The following is a 13,051-nucleotide window of genomic DNA, read 5'->3' as shown; positions in this document are numbered from 1 at the left end:
CACAACTCTTTACACCTTCCACACATTTCCCACACTTCCCACGCTCCCTCTACATCCCTACTACACACCTTCCACGTACCATCCATACAAACTTCCAAAACCTTCCACACACATCCCACGTTCCTACCATACATTTATCACCCGCAAAATACAAACTCCCTACAAATTCTACACAACCTTGACTCACCTTCTGCATCCCAGCCAGGCCCCTACACATTGTCATCACTCACTTTCCACACACCTACCACATCCACCACACCACATCTCCACCTCGCCCTCACCACTCGTCTTCCACACACCTACCACACGCACCACACGCACACCACACACCTACCAAATACATGTCACACACCCACCATCTACACCTCACTCATGCAATATGCCCATTACAAGTTTACAACACACTATTCATACACCTACAATACACGCACTACACAACCAACACATACCTGTCATTCCAGCACACACCCATCACACACCTACCACACACCTACCACCCACCAACCACAGGCCCACCCCACACCTACCACATTCCCATCATACACCCACCACACACCCACCACATCCCATCACACCCACTACACACCTACCACAAATCCACTACACCCCCAACACACATGTACGTACCCCAAACCCATCACACACCTACCACCCACCCACTACACACCTAGAACACGACCATCGCCCACCACTTATCTAGCACACTCCAACCACACACCAACCACACACCTACCACACACCAACCACACACCGACCACAAACCTACCACACCCCAACCACACACCTACCACACCCCAACCACATACCTGCCACACCCCAACCACACACCTACCTGCCCTTCTGGTGGTGTTCTCGAAGCTGGAGGGTGTGGCGATGATGTCAAACTGTGAGAGCATAAGGTCGTCTGCGATCACCACCTGGCGAGCCTTGTTCCAGCGGTACATCACGTCGCGGGTGGTGTATGCGACTGGGGGGTGAGAGAGAGAGAGAGAGAGAGAGAGAGAGAGAGAGAGAGAGAGAGAGAGAGAGAGAGAGAGAGAGAGAGAGAGAGAGAGACTTTTAGGTTATGCTTTGAGTGGTGTGAGTAAATTTAAGTGAAGTTAGATGGGACGTAGGCTGTAAATAAAGAAAGCAGGAGGAACATGAGGGTGCATGGGTGAGGCAGTAGGAATGACTGATTTGTGAAAAATAGGAGTGAAGTGATTAGAATCTGTGAGGGTAGGTAAGTGACTGCAGTAAGTGAGGGTGGGAAAGTGACTGCAGTGGGTGAGGGTGGGGAAGTGACTGCAGTGGGTGAGGGTGGGGAAGTGACTGCCGTGGGTCAGGATGGGGAAAGTGACTGTAGTGGGTGAGGGTGGGGAAGTGACTGCAGTGGGTGAAGGATGAGGGAATGGCCTCATTGGCTGTGACTGCACTGGGTGAGTGAATGGGAAGTGACTGACTAGGTGAGTGGTGCGAGAGTATGTAATGGACTGAGGCATGTCATAGGAGAAAGGATCGTTACTGAGTAGGGACAAACACGCCTGTAGGTTCTTTTTCTGGCCCACCCCGCACAGAATTTGGCGTCAGGTAACAGGCAGGTGGATGAATCAACAGAGACTGGAATGGCTTAGAGTTTGACTGGAATGGGTAATAATGGGATGTTGTAGAAATAGACTGAACAACAGTACAACTCCAGTCTTAACTTACATTTTCTCTCTCGGTACAAAGGTGGATAAATCTTGTAAAATATATTGAATTATATTCTCTTCAGCTGTGTAAAACCTTCTGTCTGCATTTACTTTCTTTTTATATTCATTCTTATTTATTTATTTATTTATTTATTTACCTTTTCCATTCTAGTGAAGAACTCATGCATTATACCCAGTTATATTACGTCTTTCGCTGGGGTGGATAAATTTGGGTCATTTTATGCAAGGTAACACGAAAAGGGTCTGTTCAACTGACAAAAAACCAGGCGATCACTGGCTTAGAAAACTATCTCGAGTATGACTAACCTTTCTGCTACTGGTACTTTATATACAATCATACACAGATACATACACACACACACACGCACAGTACATGTATTTTCTAAGCCCTGTGAATGTTAATTAGACTGGCATAATTTAGTTCAGTCGAGAGAAATTTTAGCATTCAAAGGGTTAATATCCACCCGGTCTTCATATATATATATATATATATATATATATATATATATATATATATATATATATATATATATTGTTACGTTTTATTCGTTGTACTCACATGATCCAATCTGAAGAGGGCATCGCTGGGTGTCCATTGGGAAGTGTTGTAGGTTCATGGGGCAGTTAGCATGGATGGTCAGTCTGGGGAGGAAGGAGTTTAAGTGATTAAAAACTATTTGAAGAAAGAAGGCCTATGAGTTCTCTCAAGTGCTAGTCGATGTTACATGCAGGTTCCCAATTGTCCTACTGGGAGAATTGGCACAAGAAAGACAAATTTGATCATTACGAGTAGTTTAACCAAACCGTGAATCGAACTCATGTTCTTCCAGTTGGATGTGTTAACCATTGCATCATCGGCTCCAACAGCTGTTAAAAGTTGTTAGCACAGGTGTCAGTGGATTCATCATAAGTGAATGAGGTCCGTAAGGAGGGAAAGAGTTAGTGTACTGTATAGGTTAAGTTATGGTAGTTAACGGAAGTAAAATTAGAGCGCAGAAATATCAGTAGCTGGTGATATTACAAATAGTTGTTTTGTGCAAAAAAGGAAGACTCTGTGGCTGAGAGCCAGCAAAACTTGTTCCATTCAAAGAAAATCGAGTAAAGAGAAAGCCAGGTTCAACATCGATTCACGTCGAGATGCATGAACGCAATGCTTTTTAATAAATTAGGCAGTGAGAAAGTCAGGATGAGGAAGACAATTCCAGAGCCGACCAGTTGTATGCATGAAAGGCTGAGAGTACTGACTCAGTCATGTATTAATGTGTTTTAAAAAATGAAACTGTTCGGCTGGACGGGCGTTGGGTGCCCGCCACAATGAAGGAATACATGCAGAGGTCAGAAGGCCAGTGACCAGAATTGTAGTGACAGAATAGAGAAAGAAAGAGAAAGTGATATAACACTGGTGAAGAGAGAAAGAAACTGGAGGGAGTAAGTGAGTGGAGGGAAGTTAATGAGACAAAAAGCCTTTGACTCTGTCCTTTTAAAAGTGCTGCAGCCACACGCAAACAAACGCGGATGTAAGTAAGGTCTCTATCAAAGTCAGCAATTGAGTGAGATTAAAGAATTCACTGAGCTGGTTCAGCATAGCTAACCTATGTTAAGTTGCTTTGGCCAAGGAAATAATGCGATCTCTCCAGGAAAGATCACGAGAAAGTGAGACACCAAGGATATTAACTGAGAGAGGACTGAGCTGAATGTTACTGAAGGTAGAGATTGTCATTATGCAGAACTGTATTGAGCTGAAAGATGAATGAGTTTAGTTCTTGAGGTAAGACAAGAGACAGGGTTTCTTTTAGCCCTCTCAGAAATAAGGGACCAATCAGAAGTCAGATACATCAAAGCCTCATCCTGTGGTTATTGAAGTGATTACTGTGATGAACGCTGTGAGAAGCAGATTAAAAAGTGAAGCGTGGAATCACTAGCATAATGTGTGGTTAGAGCTAAATGAGCGCTCAGTAAAAATTATTTTGCACTTTTTGGGAGAAATTTAACTTTCGTGAATTATGGCACATGTTGGTAGCTATGACGAGAACAACCGTGACGACCGCAGGTGTTTGATCGGAAGCTCAGCGTATGCAGAGTGAACCGGTTTTGTTTTCAACATATTTGATACATCGTGTTCAGGGAGGTCACCTCAACTGGTAAATATCAGGGCAACTCTGTTTATTTAAACTGGCTTCTAACATGATTTTCACTCTTAGCCACCCCTTGTCAACCTCGTTTACTTTTTATATCAGGCACTGCAAAGAGCTGTAGGTCGACTCTTAGATCGTTCACACTTCTACACCATTTCAGTTACATACGTGCACTGTATATGCTGCTGTATCACAGCTATGATATAATATTGTTTTCTTTTCATGGTGCATGTCGCCTCATGTTATAATGACTAAATGTAAGAACTTCCTGTATGACATCACATTAGAAATGCATATGATATCTGCGACTGCATCCACATTCGTGGAGCATCCGCACTATAATAAAAATTCGCATCTACTTCCGCATCCGCAGTTTCATCGAAGTCAACATCCACATCTGCATCCGCATCGGCACATACGTCATCCACATTTGTATCCGCATCCTCCCTTGCAGTATGTGGATTTGCAGGTGCTTGAGGGTAAAGAATTTATGTTGTTATGCATTTTTTTTTCTTCACTAAAACTAAATGCGCAATCTCATTACAGTCCTCTCTCTCTCTCTCTCTCTCTCTCTCTCTCTCTCTCTCTCTCTCTCTCTCTCGACAAGTCAAGACCCTTCGGCAATTAACTGCAGGTCTGCTGTTGCACTTGATATGCGTTATTTTTTAGGTACACAAGATAAAAAATTATGTAACTTGCAAGTCTGCCAGTTAGTGACTTTGTGCTGTGATGGTGGAGACAGTTGCCACACTGTTAGCAGTAATTTCTACCTACCAGTACCATAAAGCATATTTTCCGTGATTTTAATATATATATATATATATATATATATATATATATATATATATATATATATATATGTATATATATATATATATATATATATATATATATATATATATATATATATATATATATATATATATATATATATATATATATATTTAACCCACTGGAACCCGGTGTCCGGAATACAGGACAGAACTGGGATTTTTCAGTCTTTATAATGTAGGGAACCCCCGGGTAGAGACCTATGAGCTTCGCGACTATGAGCCGATAGGCGGAGGGCGGTACGCTCAGTACCCACCCAGTGCCATGCCTCGCCCAGCACCCCTGGGATCCAGTGGGATATATATATATATATCTATATATCTATATATATATATATATATATATATATATATATATATATATATATATATATACTCGTATGTATATATATTCATAAATTTCACTTCACAGTGAAGAAATGTATAAAAAATAACCACAGGATACATGAAATAGAGAGAGTAAATACTTTCATATATTACATCTTCAGTAATGTACGAGTATGGAAGTTAAGAAGTCACTGCATGATGGTATTGTGATCCCTACCCTGACGTATGGAAGCGAGGCGTGGACCTTGCAAGAGGTGAACAAGTCAAGAGTGAGAGCAGTGGAAATGAGTTACTTGAGAGGAGCATGTGGAGTGACGTGGAGGGACAGGTTGACGAATGAAAGTGAAGGAACGTTGTGGGGTGGATGTGGATGTGGTTGAAAAGATTAGGAGAAATACACTGAGGTGGTTTGGACATGTGGAGAGAATGGAGAATGAAAGACTGACTAAGAGGGTGTATGTAGGTGAGGTGGAGGGAGGGATAGGGAGGGGTAGACCGAGGATGAGGTGGAGGGAGGGATAGGGAGGGGTAGACCGAGGATGAGGTGGAGGGATGGAGTTGAGAGGTATATGAGGGAGGGGGGGTGAGTTGGGGGGAGGGTAGTCAAATGGTGGGTGACAGAGTAACTTGGAGGCGTTTTGTCTGCGGCCACCCTTTGCGGTTTCAGGGCGTCGGGCTATAGACAGATAGATAGATAGATAGTAATATACGAAAATACTTACTGTTCCTATTTTCATTTCTCCTTTGGTCAATTTGCATCTATGTACTGTATATACATTTATTCATAAATACATATAGATAGAGAGATAGATAGATAAATAGATTTAAAAACTTGAACAGACTACTAACGGAAAATGTAACGAGAATAATCACGAAAATGAACCCCGCTACCGAAATGGAAGTACGTACACCATACCTTACAGAGCGGCAGGTCGGCGGCACTTAATGTAGACTACTGCAAGTGAGAGAGGGATCATGCTTCATTGGAACAGTTCTATCGTATAACTACCTAGTGTTCTTGCCATTATGAACCACCAACTCGATGAGGATGAGAATTCTTAGTGCATGCTCCTGAGCGGTAAGCTACCTTCCCTCCCAGCGTGCAATAATTATTTAGTGGTGCTGGCCTTATCTATGATGAGAAACCTACGCGGTTGGTGGGAGAGAAAGAGCGCAAATGTTTATTTTTGAAAAATAATTTGCCACTTCTGAACCACAAATATTAAATGTACAGCTGCAGTTTTCAGGTTTACATTATCTTTAGCTGACTATTTCTCAAAGGGTTTAGGCTGGGGAAAGTGGTGGGTGGGATGCACGACGAGTTGGGTCCGTCTCGCATCCTGGTAACACACAACTCTTACCTGGCTGTGTGATGAAACTCGTCTTACCTTTAGGAAAAATAAGTTGACAGGATATAGTTAACCAAAAGGTTATTTGTGATCCTGGTGCATAAACATAGATCAATAATTAACAGCTAGGTACTACCAGTACATTTAGGTGAAACAACATATCATAGTCTTAATATCGCTAGCCTTCCAATGTTTTTGCTACCTGTGTGTGTGTGTGTGTGTGTGTGTGTGTGTGTGTGTGTGTGTGTGTGTGTTCCCTTATATCTCATGAACGGCTTGAGCTATCAACATGAAACCTCCATGTTATCATGATATGGCCAAAATCTTGGACGAGTTAGAAAATGGGCACTCGCGGTCAAGGTCAAGGTCACCGAAACGGCTGCCAAAGGTCAACTACATTTTACCCCCAGCTTTTAGTACCATTATATTTCATGAACGACTTGAGCTATCAACGTGAAACCATCAGGGTATCAAGATATGGCCTAAAGCTTGGACTTGGCCAACAGCATATTGTGGTGGGCGATTAGCACTTTAAGAAATTACATCCACATTCATATCGACATCCCCATCCGCATCCGCGAAGATGTGAAAGCTCAATATCTGCATCCGCAAAACATGAATGTTTAAAATCCGCATCCAAAATAGGCAAAAGTCTGAAAGTTGCATCCGCTTCTGCATCCGTATCCGCGGATGTCTGATATATGACATCCGACACACCACTACACTACATTGTAATGGTTGCATAACTTTCGTATCATGTTTGAGTAGAATTATTTAATTCGATAGCGCTATGCAGCTTACAGTGCTTCTAACAGTTAGTATGTGTATTTCATGCTTATTACGTTATTGCATGTGTAATACTACACATGGAATACAAATTATGATATCAGTTTCAAGCTGTTTCTCACAAAGAGAAGCACTAACCTCACCAAACAATCACTGCTTCTGTCTCAGTAATCGTTGCTAAAGGTATCAAAGTCAAGCGTTCTGAGTATTTGTTACTACCAGTGCAGTACAGCTTAGACGATAGTTGAAGAAAAGGAAGATGACTGTGCAAGAACAGAACCCTGAAGAACATTACTATTGACGGCTCGCTCTCTCTCTCTCTCTCTCTCTCTAATTGTTAAAGATCTTAAGCAAAAGAAGTTAAAAAGTGGGACAAGAGTGGTTAGGTGCTGAATTTAACCCCCTCAGCCTTAGGATATTTTCACTGCAGTCTTGCTATCTTCTGATAAATTTTTATTCAGCTTAGGATAGACTTTTCGAACTGGAATGGTTAGATACAAGCTGCTTCAATGCCTTCACTATATCCTAGGCTAAATACTACTGTCCGGTAGCAGTAAAGATTTTACTGATGTAGATAGACTGATAGACAGACACAAATAGAGACAGAAAGATAGATATACTGTAGGTATAAACAGATTAATAATTGATAGACAAAATAGATAGACAGACAGAGACAGATATGCATATGGCCATCGTCATAGTTAAAAGACTAAGGTAGTTTATGGAGGTTAGGGCTAGAGATGTGAGTTGCTTAAAGTTAATCCCTTCAACCCAAGGGCGTTCTCTTTGTTTCTTTTTGAAAGTCTGAGACAAGATGTTTTGGATTTCAGAGGAGTTACAGGTGTTAGAAGAGACAATAGGTTAGAAGCTGAGTCTATAAGAGGGAAAAAAGAGATAAGGATGAAGACAGGAAGGAGTTTAGTGAGGGAGAAGAGAAGGAAAGGGGTATGTGAGGAAAGGATGAAAGAGGAAATGATATAGTTGAAAAGCTAGGACAAAGTAGAGAGAGAGAGAGAGAGAGAGAGAGAGAGAGAGAGAGAGAGAGAATGGGTGAGAATATCGAGGAAGGAGTGAAGTAATGAGAGAGATAAATAAGGGAAGTATGAAAGAAAGAGAAAAAATGTAAATACTTGGGGACCAGAGAAAAGAGCGAAGGAAGAAAGCAAGCAAAGCGGTGAGGGAGGAGAGAAGAAGGGAAAAAAACAAAGTGCAGGAATGATGGTGAGAAAGTAACACGGGTAGAACGGAAGGATAAATGGAAGTGAGGGCTGTATAAGTGAAGGAAAAGATAAGACGTTGGAAAAAAAAAATATATATATATATATATAAAGGTAGGAAGGAATGATGAAAATCATGGAGGAAAGAGGAAAGAAAGTGAAGGGAGGAAGGAAAAAAAAAAGAGTGATGTCAGTAGAGAGCTAGGTGAGGGAGGAAGGAAAGGAGGCGAGGGTGGTGAAACAGAAGGAGGGAAGGATACGTGGTAAAAAAGTAAGGGAGAAAGGAAGGGCGTGAAGGAGATAGATCGGAGCAAGATAAGGAGAGAAGTTATGAATAAAAAGTGGGGAAAGAAGCAAAGAAATGAGGGAGGAATGAATAGAAAATTGAAGGAAAAGTGAGTGAGGTAGGAAAGTAAAGTAAGTGATGGCGAAGGAAGGAAGAAAACTAAGGATGAAGGAAGGGCTGAGGAGTGAATAGAGGTAGAAAAAGAGGATACGTGAGGAAGAAAGCAAGAGAGGAAAGGAAAGAATCTAGGAGGAAAACGTGAGAAAGGTAGAGAGGGAAAAGGAAATTGGTGGAAAAAATAGGGAAGGAGAGAAGGGTTGGGTGCGTCTTACGAAGGCATGGAAGTTGAGAAGTTAATTAATGAGGAGAGGTTTACCCCGCCCCTCATATCGGTAACAGGACACGAGATTGAAGGGGCATTGACGGGCATTGGTGTAGATATTTTATGGCAATGATGGACGTTTTAGCGGCATTGATAGTTATTTATGGTTAATGGTAAATGTTTGGGGATATTGATGCATTGATATTTATAGTACTGATGGATATTTAGGGGCACTGGTAAGGGAATTTTATGGTGATGATGGACATTTAGGAGCATTAGAGAGGTAAGTCTGGTGATTACCCTTACGGCGACCTTCTTGGAAAAATATTAAAAAGAGAAAAGAAAATCCAAAGCCGCTCTTGAAGATTTTTGCCGGACTCTCGTAGGGGCCGGGCTAGAAACCCCTTAGTCACTGCAAGATTGTTTTAAGTTTAGCCCTTTGTTGCCCCCCTCTGACAGCCACAGGGACCATTCTGCGAAGCCCTTAGATAATCCTTAGTGGCATCCCTTTTTTGAGTTAGTTTGGGGGGCCTTATTATATCGCTTTTTCGCCTTTTATCTACTTATTTATTTATTTTCAACAGCTCTGAGGGACGGCCAGCAAACACCCTCACTGTTCTTGGTCATCATTGATATCAGTGGGCATCCTGGTAACTTGGTAGAAAATATTATTCAGATTTCCTGGTAACTTGGTACAAAATACTATTCAGATTTCCCTATTTTCAATTTTTCATGTTAACAATGCTTTTATGCTATGAATAAAATCGTTTAAAGATACAAGAATAAAATTCAAAACGTCATCGCAGTGAAGTGTTTGAAAAGGAGAGAGAGAGAGAGAGAGAGAGAGAGAGGCGGTAGATTAGCTGGAGGAGGGGTGGTTGATAGGCTAGGGGGATAAGCAGTTACGTAACTTGGTACATAAGAAGACAGGTAAGTAGATAGATAGCGTTAATATATTCTTCAAAATGGATGGTAGAGCGGGATATGGATAGATAACCCAGTTGTCATCATCATCATCATCATCATCATCATCGTTTCTCGTGCTCATATTCAATGTAAGGACTGAGAATATTGCCTTTGGTCACTTTGGGGCCATGACTCAGAGAAAAAAAATAAAGTCTCAAGTTCAGCAAGGGATAGGTTCGCCTACTGTTCTACCACACGACTAGTATATCACACTCAAGGCGTGTCCGTCACTCTCCTCAATGACTCATAGCAAAAGAGAATCATTTATGCGCAGGGAATTACACCACGCCTCTCTCATCTTAGGTATATTAGTCTTCCTCTGCTGTATTTCCTACTACCTATGAGCTCCAGTCTTTTAAACATAGTGTGTCCTGGCATCTCGAAATGAACAGATCTTAAATTTGGATCTCCGTTATTCTGTTTTGCTTTTTTCTTGAAAGGAACAGTATTGCGGGCTTCTGGCCTTTGGTTCCTTCTTCCTTGCAGTAGAAAAGAAAGAAGAGATAAAATTTTAGTCGAACGTCTGTCACAAGCTGTACAGTCGTTCCACTCCCTCCTTCTCCGCTCTTGGAACTGCGAGGCTTCTCTACAACTGCATACTGATACAAGTGCTGGGCAATTGGGTCGCTACAGGCCTATGTCAATAAAGAGCTGCCGGACCTCCAGGAGCCATATGTATTCTGTACTGTCTGGAGCTCAACTTTCTCATGGTCGGGACAGCTCTAGTACGTGTATTTTATTTCAGCTGAGGTCAGACAATTGTAGGGAGCTGAGTGAGTTGTAAGGGCTTCAGTGTTAACCATTTCTGTCCGAGTAAATAATTTACATTGGTGCTGCTACCAGGAATATTTTGCTAAGAAAGGACTTGGGTTACTGAGGAGGTTAAGGAAAGCTGTATTCAACCCATCCAGTTTGAAAGGCCTCTTCTAAGCTGAGTTATACTGTCTGGAGGTAGTTGTAATTATATAAAGCTACTTCATCAGCTTGACGCTGATGTGTGTGTGTGTGTGTGTGTGTGTGTGTGTGTGTGTGTGTGTGTGTGTGTGTGTGTGTGTGTGTGTGTGTGTGTGTGTGTGTGTGTGTGTGTGTGTGTGTGTGTGTGTGTGTGTGTGTGTGTGTGTGTGTGTGTGTGTGTGTGTGTGTGTGTGTGTGTGTGTGTTTAATCCCTCCAGTTCAATTATGTAGTTTTCATCCTTTTTCTTGCTAATTACTACGTCATCCATCTTTAAGAGAGACTTCATTAACCCCTTCACGTTTGAACTCTCACCAAGAGTGACCAATATCGTCCAGAGTCGTAAAGATTAAAAAAGATAAAAGAAAAGCATTCGGAAGCCGAATGCTAATTGCCCGCTAGAATATGCTGTTGGCCAAGTCCAAGATTTAGGCCAAATCTTGATACCCTGAAGGTTTCATGTTGGTAGCTCAAGCCGTTCATGAGGTATAATGGTGCTAAAGTCGGGCGATAAAAACTAGTTGATCTTTGGCAACCATTTTCGTGACCTTGACCTTGACCCCGAGTGCCCATTTTCGAAGTCGTCCAAGATTTTGGCCATATCTTGATACCCTGAAGGTTTCATGTTGATAGCTCAAGCCGTTCATGAGATATAATGGGAACAGATACACACACACACACACACACACACACACACACACACACACACACACACACACACACACACATACTTCATCCTCTGAACCTCCATCCTTACTCATTACACTACCTAAGTACTTGAATGCACTCAAAATCTCCATTTCCTCACCATCCAGCCTACTGTGCATTCTGTGACTTTATTTTTTTCAAGAACCATTACCTTACTCTTATCTACATTCGCTTTTAGGTTCCATTTCTTACATACACTCCCAAACGCAATGACCAAGCCTTGCAGCTCACATTCATCACTTAACAATACACTATCATCAGCAAACGAAGTTTCCAACGCTACCCTCTCTCATCACAGACACTCAAACATCCACCATTATTATCTTCATTATACCTCCAACCATATACATATTGAACAACCACGGAGACCTGACGCACCCCTGTGTCAGTCCAACAGTCATAAAAACAACAATTCACTATTCACACGCACTACAACCCTTGTGCCCTCACATATACCCTTCAAAGCATTTAGTAACTTCCCATCTACTCCATATACTATAAATACCTTTCTGTCAACCACTCTGCTAAAGTATATCGTATGACGTTAGCACCAATGGATACAAGAGTTATCTTTTCCACCCACACTCCCATGACTTGCAACTAGCTGAATGAAGACATTTTGCCTTAGCTGAAGTACAACACTAAAATTATCCCGCCCGAGAGAAGGTTAATGGTGTCAGTATAAACATGCACTTTCCTGTGACTCTGTGACTACTATCAGCTGGTAAAATCATTTGATGGTAACTGCAATAGTGTACTACACGTCCCAGCCATGAGAGTTTACCTTATAACACGAGAAGGCACTCCATTTTTTAAATTATCTGTCGGTAGTCATAATAAAACGCATAAGATTTCTTGCAAAGGAAGGACGTACTATTATTATTATTCTCACGTAGTTTACTTCACTTTAGGATGAGCAGAGACACTCCGAGCGGGTGAAGTTAGACACAGTTTTCACTGCGGTGGACAAAATACCTGGCATTAACAGGGAGAGAATATTTAAAATATGTCACCGTAATGAAAATGCTATGCTCCTCAGTTCGATGACATATTCATTATCCCATTCTCGCTGTCTTTGGACGGTCTTATCTAGCTTAATCAGACTTTCCGAACTGGCGGGGTTAGCTATAGCCATTATTCTTTTCAGACCAAAAGATCTTTCCTAAGTTTAATGCAATCACGTGGAGGTAGCAAGAATAAAATGCTAAAACTACATCATCATACTGAGACGGTTTGGAACACTTCCACAATCTCCAACTCGGTCTTCCTTTCGCCTCCTTCTGCAACGGAAACGAATTACCTGGGTCATATTTTTCTCCCATACCCAGAGGATCAGTGTCTGATGAGCTACATAGATGAATGGGTACGGTAAATAGATAGCTGACATACAGAAAAAAATAACAGACTAGAATCTGTATCACAGAGAACTAATAGAAAATAGACAGACCAATAAAAAAGTGTCAGATGGGAGCTTTAGGATCC

The 13,051-nt window shown here is 41.6% G+C and overlaps 1 protein-coding gene across 1 annotated transcript in view; it reads right to left on the bottom strand.

Moving 5' to 3' along the window:
- The window catches only part of LOC145415590 (gamma-aminobutyric acid receptor alpha-like), a 336,377-nt gene that overhangs the window by 109,501 nt on the left and 213,825 nt on the right, over positions 1 to 13,051 (bottom strand). The window contains exons 6-7 of the mRNA XM_080284811.1: positions 2,251 to 2,333; positions 833 to 967 (exon numbers count right to left, since the gene is read on the bottom strand). Coding sequence (XP_080140937.1) covers positions 833 to 967; positions 2,251 to 2,333 — 218 coding nt within the window. The remainder of the gene's footprint in view (positions 1 to 832; positions 968 to 2,250; positions 2,334 to 13,051) is intronic.

Source organism: Coenobita brevimanus, chromosome 103, assembly GCF_032717465.1.
Source record: "Coenobita brevimanus isolate Jiangsu-jjx chromosome 103, ASM3271746v2, whole genome shotgun sequence".
NCBI classification, from domain to species: Eukaryota; Metazoa; Arthropoda; class Malacostraca; order Decapoda; family Coenobitidae; genus Coenobita; species Coenobita brevimanus.
The sequence above is the reverse complement of the archived record's forward strand: the minus strand, read 5'-3'. Positions and strand labels throughout refer to the sequence as shown.